The 12,087-nt window shown below is 50.0% G+C and overlaps 2 protein-coding genes across 3 annotated transcripts; one reads left to right on the top strand and one right to left on the bottom strand.

The window, feature by feature from the left end:
* Window positions 1–245: 245 nt before the first annotated feature.
* Window positions 246–1,318, top strand: triap1 (TP53 regulated inhibitor of apoptosis 1). Its single transcript, XM_086216988.1, has one exon. The coding sequence runs from the start codon at window positions 342–344 to the stop codon at window positions 564–566; it is 225 nt and encodes a 74-aa protein (XP_086073114.1). The 5' UTR covers window positions 246–341; the 3' UTR covers window positions 567–1,318.
* A 100-nt stretch (window positions 1,319–1,418) lies between these two features.
* On the bottom strand, window positions 1,419–11,540 carry il15l (interleukin 15, like). Of its 2 annotated transcripts, none has more exons than XM_086216983.1 (4): window positions 10,657–11,540; window positions 8,767–8,814; window positions 6,323–6,460; window positions 1,419–3,381 (listed from the first exon to the last, which is right to left on the bottom strand). In XM_086216983.1, the coding sequence occupies exons 1-4, from the start codon at window positions 10,801–10,803 to the stop codon at window positions 3,274–3,276; spliced, it is 441 nt and encodes a 146-aa protein (XP_086073109.1). In that variant the 5' UTR covers window positions 10,804–11,540; the 3' UTR covers window positions 1,419–3,273. The 2 variants fall into 2 exon arrangements, with proteins under 2 accessions (XP_086073109.1, XP_086073110.1); XM_086216984.1 differs by having other exon boundaries at window positions 1,420–3,381; window positions 6,323–6,457.
* Window positions 11,541–12,087: the final 547 nt, after the last annotated feature.

The raw sequence follows: 12,087 nt of genomic DNA, 5'->3' as shown, positions 1-12,087 counted from the left end.
AAGAGGCAATTCCCTTTGAACACCATCTGAAGGAAAAGCCTCGATCGAACAGCGAGCAATTCCACCAGCATCTTTAATCTACAGTTTTATATGAAAGAATTTGAAGGTTTCTTTGATGTTTGTCCCTTTTTTCCAATCTCATGCCTGATTGTAGGAAACATGGCCGAGGGTCATCGGGAGTGAGCCTTCTTGCGTGCGATCTTGTCCCATGACGTCACACAGCTGCGCGAGGACATTGCGACGCAGGAAGCGAGGAGTCGCGCAGCTGTGTGACGTCAGTGCCATCAGCAGACGAGCCTCCGTGAGTTGCTCCTCCACGGTGTTTACGGACCCGGGCAGCGATGAATAGCGTCGGCGAGGCCTGCACCGACCTGAAGCGGGAGTACGACCAGTGCTTCAACCGCTGGTTCGCGGAGAAGTTCCTGAAGGGTGACCGGGGCGGCGACCCGTGCACCGAGAGCTTCCGGATGTACCAGCGGTGCGTGCAGAAGGCCATCAAGGAGAAAGACATCCCGGTGGACGGGGTGGAGTTCATGGGCCTCAACAAGGACAAACCCGAGAGCTGATGGGAGACGCGGTGACACCGACAAACGCTGACAGAGCGGGCGGGGGGACACTCCGGGTTACCGAGCATGCGCAGACGGCGTCTAGGCAGCGTGTTTTCCTTTAAACGCGCCACATCTCCAGTTCATCTGCAGTTCGTAGCTCAGTTTGAGTTCCTGGGAAAATCAGAACATTGATCATGAATGGACTAAGACACCGGACCCCACTGTCTCTGCTACATCCGGCTCTGATCAGCTGTTTTATTTGAGTCATACCTCATTGTAGCAAACTTGTGTGGTTTTGTTTGCAGCGTCGCCATGGAAATGTCGGCTGATAAAAACGATGTCCGTTGTGAATTGCGGACACTCATCCCAGACACAAGCGAAGGATGTGATGCAGAACTTCTCCTCCGATCCACACCGACCCGGAAACAACGGACAAGAAGCAATCGAACCTCTAACAGGAACCAGTCCTGAAGCTCCGAGGCTCCAGCTGGAGAACAAACGCTTGGGACACAAACCCACACAGGTGATGAGCACCTGAGGTGGGTGGATCAGCTGATCGCAGCTTCAGGGTCCTGAGCTGCACACCTGCTCTGTCCAGGATGATTGACAGTTGCAATGTTGATCTTTTGTCTTGTCACATGTCAATCAGCTGATAGCTTCTGAACCGTCATTGGTTTTCATGTGTCAGACTGACATCGATGGGCATCGGTTGATACCAGCTGACGGGCATTCGAAAACAACTCTTGTGGAAGAATAAATACATCCACTCTGTGACTCGAGTACTTCATCAGTACTTCATCAGGGAGTACATGTGTAAACCCTCTTTAATCACAGTAACATACTCAGGCAAAGGGAAGAATGAATGAAGTATTTATTTCACACAAGTGTCTCACTCCTGAGGGGAGTAGCTCAGGTGTTGCATCAGACCTTCGCCTCTACACGTGCGGCACAGCAGGCGTGAGCCGCTGGTCTGGATTTACACCCCACACAGCCACAGATTATTAATCTGCTTCTGCAGTCACATCAAACACAAACAAACCGGATATTCAGCTAAAATGAGGACCACCAGTGAGCCGTAGACCCACCAGCTCCATTCCAACGGTCAACTGGGAACCAGTGTCTGAGTGAAACCTATTATGCTGGCGTGTCAGTGAGGTTGTTAGCATCTGCTAGCCATGCTAGTAGCAACACAAGTAGAAATTGGTTCCAGGCATCACAACTGAAGTGCTGCAGGCCATTCTGTATTTTGAAGTGTGGCCTCCTTCCATTTCGGATGTTTGGGAAGCGACAGCCGCCTCCCTGGATGTTTGGGAAGCGACGGCCGCCTCCCTGGATGTTTGGGAAGCGACGGCCGCCTCCGTGGATGTTTGGGAAGCGACGGCCGCCTCCCTGGATGTTTGGGAAGCGACGGCCGCCTCCGTGGATGTTTGGGAAGCGACGGCCGCCTCCCTGGATGTTTGGGAAGCGACGGCCGCCTCCCTGGATGTTTGGGAAGCGACGGCCGCTTCCGTGGATGTTTGGGAAGCGACAGCCGCCTCCGTGGATGTTTGGTGGAAGAATGAAATGCGGCCAACATTCCCTCAGCATGAGGGAGAGAAAATAATGACTGAAGTGGCACATGAGGGTGAATTATCAATATATTATCAATATATTATCAATGTCAAAGCCCCTCCTGGGCCTCATGAAGGAGGTTTCACTCCTCCGCCGCCCAGTAAATCCCATCAGTCTGAAGTGTGTGAGTCACGGCTCTGATCAAAGCATGACGCTGGCGGTTCATCTGGCAGGATCACGTCTGGTAACTGAGCGGTCCAGAGTTACAGGCTGTGTACTGAGGCGCTCCATCATGATAACAGCTGTCAACAACTGTGTGATGTCATCAGCAATGGCAGGTTGCACCTGACTGGGTTACACAGGTGAGGCTGATGGGATTCAGTGCAAAGGGTTAAACAGTGCAGGTGGGAGGAGTCTGTGGGGGGGGGGGGTGTAACTGGATCAAAAGCAATTCCAAATTAAAACCAGTTCAGTGATGAGGTGATGCCACATTAGGACTCGGGATTATGGCGCCTGATTAGTGACCCGCGGTTGCTCTCGTCGCCGTGCCGGGTCGGCGCCGTCATCTGGAGCGCATTCAGATCGAGGTGAGGCTGAAGGGACAAAGTCATGAGGGTGATTATGAAAAGTGCTGTCACGGGAAAACAAGCAACTTCGACATGAATTTTTTCTGAATGGAGTTCAGGCTGATCCGCCGCCGTGGGTCTGACATGGTGGGCGGGGCTTTTGAATCTTGTTACATTTATGTGTTCCAGGCTTTTATTGTTGTTTATTCTTTATGCACCTGTGACACACTTTCAGGTGACATACGACCTTTCAATATAACCGTAATTGCCTTGATTGTCCTCGCCTGCGCGACACCGCCGTAATCATCAGCCGTCTATGGACGTTTGTGTCCCTGCTGGAGGTTTGCTCTTCACCGTGTCATTGCACTGCAGGGAACAAGCCTCATCAACGTAGCGGACGCAGCTCACCTCCACGCCACCATGACCAGGATTGTGGTCATGTTCAGAACCAGAACCAGAACTTACATTCCACCAGGTACCAGCGTCTGCTGTGTAAATGAGGCACAGCTGAGATGCTCAGGCGTCACCACAGACTTTATTGTGCTCTGCTGTTGTGAGAAGTTCTTGAAGAGGGAGCAGGAGTCCTTGAGGGGAGCGCCGAGGCCCAGTCAGCAGTTCTGAGAGTTCATGACTTCCAGGGTTGAAAGAAGACGTTTGAGGAAGGCTGTTGCATTTTCCTCCTTGTGGCACTCACAACAGCGACACCTGGACTCCGTCTGTGAGGGGCAGAATTCATACGTGAGAATCCACTCATGAGTCGTCAGACATCTCCCACAGGAGGACTGAGGAGACCCAGCTGGGATCAGGGTCACCACCGAGCCTCACATTAGCTTAGTCACATCCCTGCCCCCCTCCCTCTCACCATGACTCCATCCATAACCGGCACATAAAGTTGCTGCTATGACATCATTGTGAGTATTGATCGGTTATGGGAAGAATCACAGGTACGTCTGCTCCAGCCCTCTCACTACTGGATGTGCTTGCTTACAGAGAATTGCATCCATCCATTCCTCCATCATCCATCTATCCATCATCCACCCATCATCCCTCCCTCTCCTCCTGCTCAGGGTGGTGGGGGTGGAGCCTATCCCAGCAGCCTTCCCCCTGGACAGGTCACCAGTCCATGGCAGGACCAACACATAGAGACAGACAACCATTGGCTCTCCCAGCCACGCCTACGGTCAATTTAGAGTCTGGATTAACCTGGTCCCTCTTGATGTCTTTGGACTGTGGAGGAAGCTGGAGTACCAGAGAGAACCCAGCAGGAACAGGGAGAACATGGAGACTCACCCAGAAAGACCCCGTGCTGCAGCCGGGGCTCCACACACAACCTTCTTGATGGGGGCCACAGGGAGGAACACTGCTCCACCCACAACCTTCTTGCTGGGGGCCACAGTGAGGACCACTGCTCCACCCACAACCTTCTTGCTGGGGGGCCACAGGGAGGACCACTGCTCCACCGTGCTGCCCCTCATGGAGAAATGTTGGGTGTAACCTCATCGGAGGAGTGTGAGGCTGGACCTTTCTTTACTTGTTCAGAGGCGCCATCCAAATAAAGGTGACTTGATGGCTCTCACAGACTCAACACCCCCACCCTGTCAAACTGGAGCTGTGTGTCCACCAGCCTGACTGATCCGTCTCCTGTCCTAGAGCAGCTGCTGCACTCTGAGGGAGTGAACCTTCCATCTGAATTCTTGCTTGTGTTGTACGTCGCTTTGGACAAAAGCGTCTGCTAAATGAAATTGTAGAATTGTAGAATTGTAGAGTTGTAGAATTGTAGAGTTGTAGAATTGTAGAATCTGGGTTACAGAGGGAATCATTTGATGTACTAGGGAGGTACTAGAGGTTCCATCACAACAAGCCGACCCAGCTCGGATTGTCCTCATCTGCTCCGGCACTCAGTGGTTCCACATTCACCATAAAGCATCTGGAGACCAGATGTTTCTTCCTCTGAATCCTAACGGAGATCGATTGTTGTAATAAAAGTCTTATAATTGTGTTGGCTAGCTTAGCATCACTTTGGTGCCAATGAGGATTCTTAACACAGATGTAACACTGAGGACTACTAAGATATTAAAAAAGACGCGTAAAAGGTAGATTAAAAACAAGAGAGGCACTCCTCAGTTGAAAGGCTTTGATGAAATTGCTCAGTTCATATTTGAACAAAAAGGCACCAACGTGTTTCGGCCATTGGCCTTGGTCAGGGTGTGCAGTGAGAGAGGACAGTTGTCTCACAGAGAGTCAAGGACACAATCAGCACTCTGAAGGAGAGCAGGAGACCAGAGGAGGCCTACAGGCAGAAACAACTATGAAGTGAGCAACTTCATCAAAGCTTTTTAACTCAGAAGAGTGCCTTGGGCTTCTTGTTTTTAATGGTCATTGCTGTGTCCCCTTGACCAAGAGAGCGCCGTCTTTTAAAACCTTTTGCAACGCCGTAGCCCTCCTTTTCTTCTACAGACATGTAAAGGTGTTGAAATTTGTATTATAACTTTGTGGGAACCTGCTAAATGCCAGCTTGGCAATCTGCTGTCTAAATTTAACTCAGTGAGACATAAATGTTGTGATCCAGATAAACGAGAAGTGAAATCGTCACGCAAGCCACATGAGAAAAGAGTGCCCAACAGCTGCAACGTGTCCGTGTACAACCTGTTTATCTCCGTGGCAACACACTGCTGACGAGGACTGATTCACGACTCTGCATCAAAGAAGGCACCAGAACGCCAACACGGAGGCCTTCACTCAAGGACTTGGCCATGACGAAACTGATCCTCTGCTGTTGATGCAGCACAGCTGCCTGTGGAGTCTCACTGATATTAAAGGGGTTTCTTTTAACAGGAAGCTTCTCATCCATGACTCCTACATGTGTGGTGTTGGCTGCAGCCGCTCCCTGGAACTCCCCCGGGACAAGAGTAGAGGAGGCGATGCTGGGACACAGAGGCAGACGACAGGCGAGAGTGGATGAACTTGCAAACAGCTAGAAAAGAAAGCCCGGGACAAAGGACTGTAGCAGGTTGCTGTCAAGACCCGTGCTCCCGGGAAAGGAGTCAGAGGTGTCATGACGTCAGGGTCAGAGGTTACAGATGTGGCGTCTGCATCCAGCAGAAATGAGTTAAGTAACATAACAATATTGGAAATATTGTCATTTTCCCCGAAGTGTCCCCTGTGTCCCCAAAACACATTGTCATTTTTAAAAATAAGATCAAATACAATCCATCCATTGTCTTCCGCTTATTCCTGTTAAGGGGGGTGGAGCCTATCCCAGCAGCCTTCCCCCTGGACAGGTCACCAGTCCATGGCAGGACCAACACATAGAGACAGACAACCATTGGCTCTCCCAGCCACGCCTACGGTCAATTTAGAGTCTGGATTAACCTGGTCCCTCTTGATGTCTTTGGACTGTGGAGGAAGCTGGAGTACCAGAGAGAACCCAGCAGGAACAGGGAGAACATGGAGACTCACCCAGAAAGACCCCGTGCTGCAGCCGGGGCTCCACCCACAACCTTCTTGCTGTGAGGCGACAGTGCTGACTACTGCACAACCGTGCCGCCAAGATCAAATATAACAAGATCAAAATAATTACTGAGTATTGAGAGCATGTAAGCCAACTTTCATCAGTGCTTTGTCTTCTAAAAGGATCCCTCCGTTCCTCCTCCTCACCTTGTTGAACTGCGATGAGAGGGACTTCAGCCCTGAGACCAAAGGCGGCTTCGGGAAGGTGGAGACAGAGCGCCACTCCTTGATGAGCATCTTCAGTTCCTCAGCAAAGCATGTGAGGGTGGTGTTGGGGCAATTCTGCTAGAGACACACAGAGGCAGAACATGATTATTTAATGACAGCACAATAAGACAGTTTTACATGAAAAGACGAACACCGACATTTACTTGAGGCAGACAAACGTACGGGCAGTGCGTCACAGCAGAGTTTGTGCTGGAAGTGACCCACATTCACATAATTACGTTTTGTTTTAAACTGCATTCTCCTTTCAGCTTCTTTTTCATCAGCTTAGAGGCCTGAATGGCAAAAGCTCCCTCACCTTTAGTGACAGTCCTCCAGAGGGTCCCGGGCAGCAGCCCGGCTCCTGGGGGTTAGCAGGTCACAGATATCAGCTGGAGCCTGAACTTTCAAGGCTTTAAAAACAAGCATTAAAACCTTCAAATCCATTCCCAAGCAGCCTCAGTGCTGTGAAGAGCACAGAAACCAGATTGGAATTTCTCAAAGAACTGATGGTCATTCATAGACCAAATCAGCTGAGTGGAGGCTGTCTTCTCTGAAGTGGTAGGATCAAGAGACAGCTTCCATACACAGCGGCCCCCTGGCTCTCTTCCTCTATTTGTAAAATGGTAGAAGCTGCAGATGCACCGGGCTGCTCCTTCCTCCCTGCTTGAGTCTGTTTGCATCCACAGGTCAACAGCTGCTTTGACTTGAAGGTCCCTGTTGCCAGCGGAGACAACAGGATGTGCATTCGAGATGAGAGGCTGGAGTCCAACACGCGGACCTCAATTTGGTTTTTCTTATGTTCGGATGTGAAAATCCCCTCTCAGAGTCGTGGGCAACACAGGGACTTTCTGAATGCTGGAGAAACTGCCTGGTTTGCTCACCTTCACCGACCAGGTGGCGCACAGAGGAGCCCACCAAACGTTTCCTAGCTTGCTTCCATGTATCCATTCTCTTACCGGCGCCAACAGACATGCTGGCTTCCTTCTTGTCAGGCATGTAACTAAGCATTGCTGCCAAAAGCATGGCAGTCTTTCAGGCCAAGAGGCCAAGTTGTGGGACCAAAGAGCAAAAAATGATCACATGACTTGAGGGAATCATATCTGCACATTTAAAGCTGCTCGGCCACTCGAATGGCCGCTAACATCCTGGACGTAGTCAACAGTCTTCCGTCTCCACGCAGACACCTGATGTCGTGTCCTCGATTGACACCAGCGATGCGTTTCTCCTCTCGGCTCCTTCAGCTGGGCAGCTCGTTTCGCAGCTTGTTGCTGTGAGCAAAAGCTGAGCAACTTTAAGATGCATTGATTAAATAATTCACAGTATGGGGCTGTGAGGTCAGCTGACCCGGCACAGAATGTGCAGGAGGGAATCACCGTGTCCACCACCTGACGTAACTTGGAAATGACCCCAACCGAACTGAGCTGCGTTCTGTTGCTGGACACAGGAACAATCTACAGCTCCCTGATCCTGATCTCCGGCTCAGCCCTCACTCAGCTGCCAGCAGCTTCCCACTCAAGCCTCCTGAGAAGCAAGTCGTCCTCATAAGGGCGCATGGGACACGCGTGTCATGCTCTGTGAAAGACCAACAGTAAAACGCTCGACATGCTTGATGCCTCTTTGTCTTGCCAACTGTCGATGGGCCTCCAGGTCTCTGGTCCCGGCTCACCTCATCCAAAGCTGCATTAATGAAGAGCTCAGATCCTGGATAAAAGGCACCGTGCCTGATTCTGACCAGAGCCACGCAGCCCGAGACAGTGGAGCAGGAGCTGTTGAAAGCCCTGCTGAGCTGTTCATGGCTGCGAAAAGTGAGTTTGCAGCAGTGGAAGTTTGAGAGGAAGATGGAAGTTATTGGCCGTGGATCTGAAGCCAAACTAAAGAAGCAGAGAGATCCGAACAGGCAATCGTCTGCAAAGCGACTGACCTCACACTGCTGCTGTAAACACACTTCAGTACTTGCAGATGTGGTGAGAATCTGGCTGGAACATGAGCGCTGCAACTCCATCCATTTCCTGTACCACTTATCTGTTTAGGGTCGGGGGGGGGGGGAGCCTAACCCAGCTGACATTGGGTGAGAGGCGGGGTTCACCCTGGACGGGTCACCAGTCCGTCACAGGGCCATCAGCAGTAATTATGGGTTCAGTATCTTGGACACTGGACATGGTCACCGGGGGAAGTGGGGATTGAACCAGCGACCTTCGCTGCAACCCATCAGTGGCTACTGGCTAAACAAAGTGTGTCACCGAGACATTCAGCACCTACTCTCAATATTTACACTCTGTGTTTATTCATGTGTCTGCTCTTCTTGTCTATTTTCTGAGGTCGCACATCTGTGTGTAAATCTAACGTCCCGTGTGGGGAGGGGGCGGCATCAGGATGATTCTTACCTCGTAGTCTGAGATGGTGGGAGTGTACAGTCGGCAGTCCAGCTCTGTCTGAAGAGAAAGTGGAAACAGTTAGATGAGTGCAGCAGTGTTGGTCGGTCTCGTGTGTGAGCAGCTAGGACGAAAGAACCAAGAAGTCCTGCTCTGTCTCGGCTCCCCCGCGTCAGACTGATGACGTCACACGGAACCTCACTCACTCCAGACGGTGCTGGAGGGAGCAACACTCTCTGTTCTTAATATTAATTACAGTGTTCAGCTCCTCGCCAGATACTCGGTGTGCGTCCCCCCTGATTTTGCCATAGTTGTTTCCATGCTGTCAAACCTGCTCTGATACTTAACACCACTGTTCTGCAACATGCTTGATGATGTGGTTTGGCATCACTCTGTGTACCAGCCAATCAGCTCCCTCCACAGTTCCCGCCAGGATCGTATCCTTTCTGATATATGATGGAGGAAGATGAGTCCGATTTCCACCATCAGCTCCTGGTGTCAGAGTGGTTCACCGCTCAGTGTAATAATTCACTACGGTAACTTCTGTTGCGCACCATGAGATGTCCAGACATGTACAAGCACTGCCCTCTGGCAGATCAATCATTTCCCCCTTTCCTGGATGATCTTCCTTTGTTTTTTTTGTTTGTTTTTTTGCAAAACTTGAACATTTGATAAGCAGTTGTCCTGCTTGGTCATCATACCAGCAAACAACTGTGAATAAATCAAATTATGTTAGTGTGCAGTTAGGAAACCAACATGAATTCAGCATTCAGAAACAGCAATGAGATTAAGGCAGTCCCTCTCAAATAGCGTGTGTGTGGGGGGGGGGGGGGGGGGGCAGTTTGAGCTCTAAGGTGGAGGGTTTTCTTGGACCAGCATGCTCTCACACAGCTCAGAGCGGGAGATGTGAAGCGCAGTGAACAAACCCTCCAGGGACGCATGGAGGACAGGAAGGCAGGAGAGACGGCGGTCATGAGACAAACGACAGTCTCCCGAAAGCTCAGACGAGGAAATGCGACGAATTTAGGAAAGACTTTCAACAAACAATGTTAACAAAGTTATTCTTTGTTGTCAGTTGATCTCTGTTTGTTTTTGTTGTCTTTAATGTTAATAAGGATACAAAGTTATGCAGAGGTGTACTTATGACGGACAAATGATACTAATTACTAATGATACTATGATACTACGACTGTATGTCAGCGGGGGGTGCTGCGGCTTCGCTGTGGGTCCGAGAGATCAGCAGCGAACGCCCACAGTAGATGCGTGTTGGCATGGATCTAAAAATGCGCACACTCGCTCCTCTGCTTGGAAAGTCGCTGCCCAGCGATTGAAAAGGTTCCTGAAACGTAGTCTAAGATCCAGGCTTGTTCCTGCAGTGAGAAGTGACCATCATTGGAACTTTGGCCTTTCAAGTTTCATGAACAAACTCCCAGACTGTGGCTCCTCTGTGGGACCTTACAGTTGGACTCAGGTTTAACTCTCTGACTGTTTCAGTGGGTGTGGTGAGTGGCCACTGCAGCTGTAGGGAGGGATGATGTACCAGGTCAGACAAAGGTCAGTTCTACTGTGAAACAAGGTTCCCTACATGCAGCGGCATAAACACGTCTCAAACATCCAGATAAATATCTGCTAGTCTGAATCCTCTCACTCTTTATGGGTTCCCTATGGAGTTTCTCCTCAGTCGCTGTGAGGCTCTGAGGGCAGAGGTTGTAGTTATGATGCCATGTGAGCTCTTTGAGACAAACTGTTAGTAAAGACAGGCTCCACAAATAAAACTGCCTTGCCTTTATTCTCAGTTTTGGGGCATTGAATACTGAACCCCTCTGGACAGTAACAGTCACAACCTTCCTCTGGAACAGTTTGACTGGATGTTGGTGGGTAAAAGTACAAAACTCATACCACCTCTGAAGCTTTGCCGATGAGGTACTCGACCTGGCCGGGGACGTCTATGCTGCAGGGTGTAGCGGTGGACTGCAGCTTCAGGCCCAGCAGACAGACGAAGCACAGTGAAGCAGTCGCGAGATTGGGCGTCCCTCTCAGAAGCATCATCTGTGTCCAATTATTCTTTGCAGTCTCACATTGCAAAAGTCTGAAGGTCCATCTCCTTTGGGTCGGTGCTGGGAGGTTTAAAACAGTGTGTCATCGATGACCCATCCAGTGAAGGAGGATTAAATAATTAATTCAATTAATCGGAGTAAACCTGGGTGGTCCACAGCCAGTCCTCCCTTGGACTCTTAAGCAAGGCACAAGCATCCAGTCTTTTATAGATGGAGATAAAACCGAGATCACAACACTGTTTCCTGGAAAAACGCAAGTTTTACGAGCCTGCCAATCTCTGGGCGTGAATCTGCTCGCAGCACACATTCTCCTGTTGTCATCAGATCAGCTGCACTGGCGCCCCCCGGAACAGCAGCGAGCCACAGAGCAGCCATCCTGTTGTAGTTTATTAAAAATAGGAAGTCTGCATCATCACTGACAAAAAAGTTTGTCTCTCTTCAGTTGAGTCATTAAATCTCAGAAAGGAAGTACGAGACGTGAAGTGAGGCTCCCATCCTGGGATCCGATCCAGGAAGACTAGCATCCATTAGTGAGGCGACGTGACAGATGAGTGGATAACGCGGAGGAGCCTTCGCAGCACATTCCTTCCTCTTCTCCCTCAGAGCCGGACGATCTTCTCTGTGGTCTCTTGTCCTTTTCACGTCCAAGTGTACGTTTGCCTTCTGCAGCTCCTCCTGCTATTTTTGGACATCTGGTTTCCTCATAGCTGTGCAGGGAAGGAAGCCAGATGTTCCTCTGAAAGCTCTTTGGTTACATCCAGAGCCTCAAAAAAACAAAAAAACTTCTGTAGTACAACTGTTACATAAGATGACTGCTACTTATTGCTCAATGAATATTGGTGTTGAATTACTTCCATAAAAGGGAGTTGCATCGTACACGTTTCTGAATGGAAACACCTTCTGGGTCTTGGACAGCCAATGGGCCAAAGTCAGATTCTTCATTCTGTTACATGAAGGCTACGTGTGGCCAGTTGTGTCTCTGTGCTTGTTTCTCTTTATCCAGAGGACAAATGTGTAAATGTACTTTTTACACAGTCACTTAATTTCCTGACTCGATGATTCATCCTTTACTCTGGAGTGTAATGTTGGACAAATTGGTGATTCTTTCTCTAGACGCCATAGAGCGATCACGTCTGACTGGCAGCACGGTTGCATCGGTTCTCATGTTCCACCGCTGACACCTGTCAAAAACTGTGGCTGAAAATTGTGGGAAACTGTTTTGTTTTCTTTTAGTTGCACTCAATTCTTGGAAATGAATTTGTGACAGAGCTGAGAT

Source organism: Aulostomus chinensis, chromosome 10 (genome assembly GCF_037954235.1).
Source record: "Aulostomus chinensis isolate RoL2024-O1b breed Wild chromosome 10, RoL_Achi_v1.0, whole genome shotgun sequence".
NCBI lineage: Eukaryota > Metazoa > Chordata > Actinopteri > Syngnathiformes > Aulostomidae > Aulostomus > Aulostomus chinensis.
This window is presented reverse-complemented; position numbering and strand designations above follow the sequence as displayed.

What these genes read in the sequence shown, in the direction of transcription:
- triap1 (XM_086216988.1), top strand. Translation starts at nt 342, where the DNA reads ATGAATAGCGTCGGCGAGGCCTGCACCGACCTGAAGCGGGAGTACGAC.
- il15l (XM_086216983.1), bottom strand. Translation starts at nt 10,803, where the DNA reads ATGATGCTTCTGAGAGGGACGCCCAATCTCGCGACTGCTTCACTGTGC. An exon ending in TCATCGGCAAAGCTTCAGAG is followed by an intron (nt 8,815 to 10,656) that starts GTGGTATGAGTT and finishes CTTTCTCTTCAG; the next exon opens with ACAGAGCTGGACTGCCGACT. An exon ending in CCACCATCTCAGACTACGAG is followed by an intron (nt 6,461 to 8,766) that starts GTAAGAATCATC and finishes GTGTGTCTCTAG; the next exon opens with CAGAATTGCCCCAACACCAC.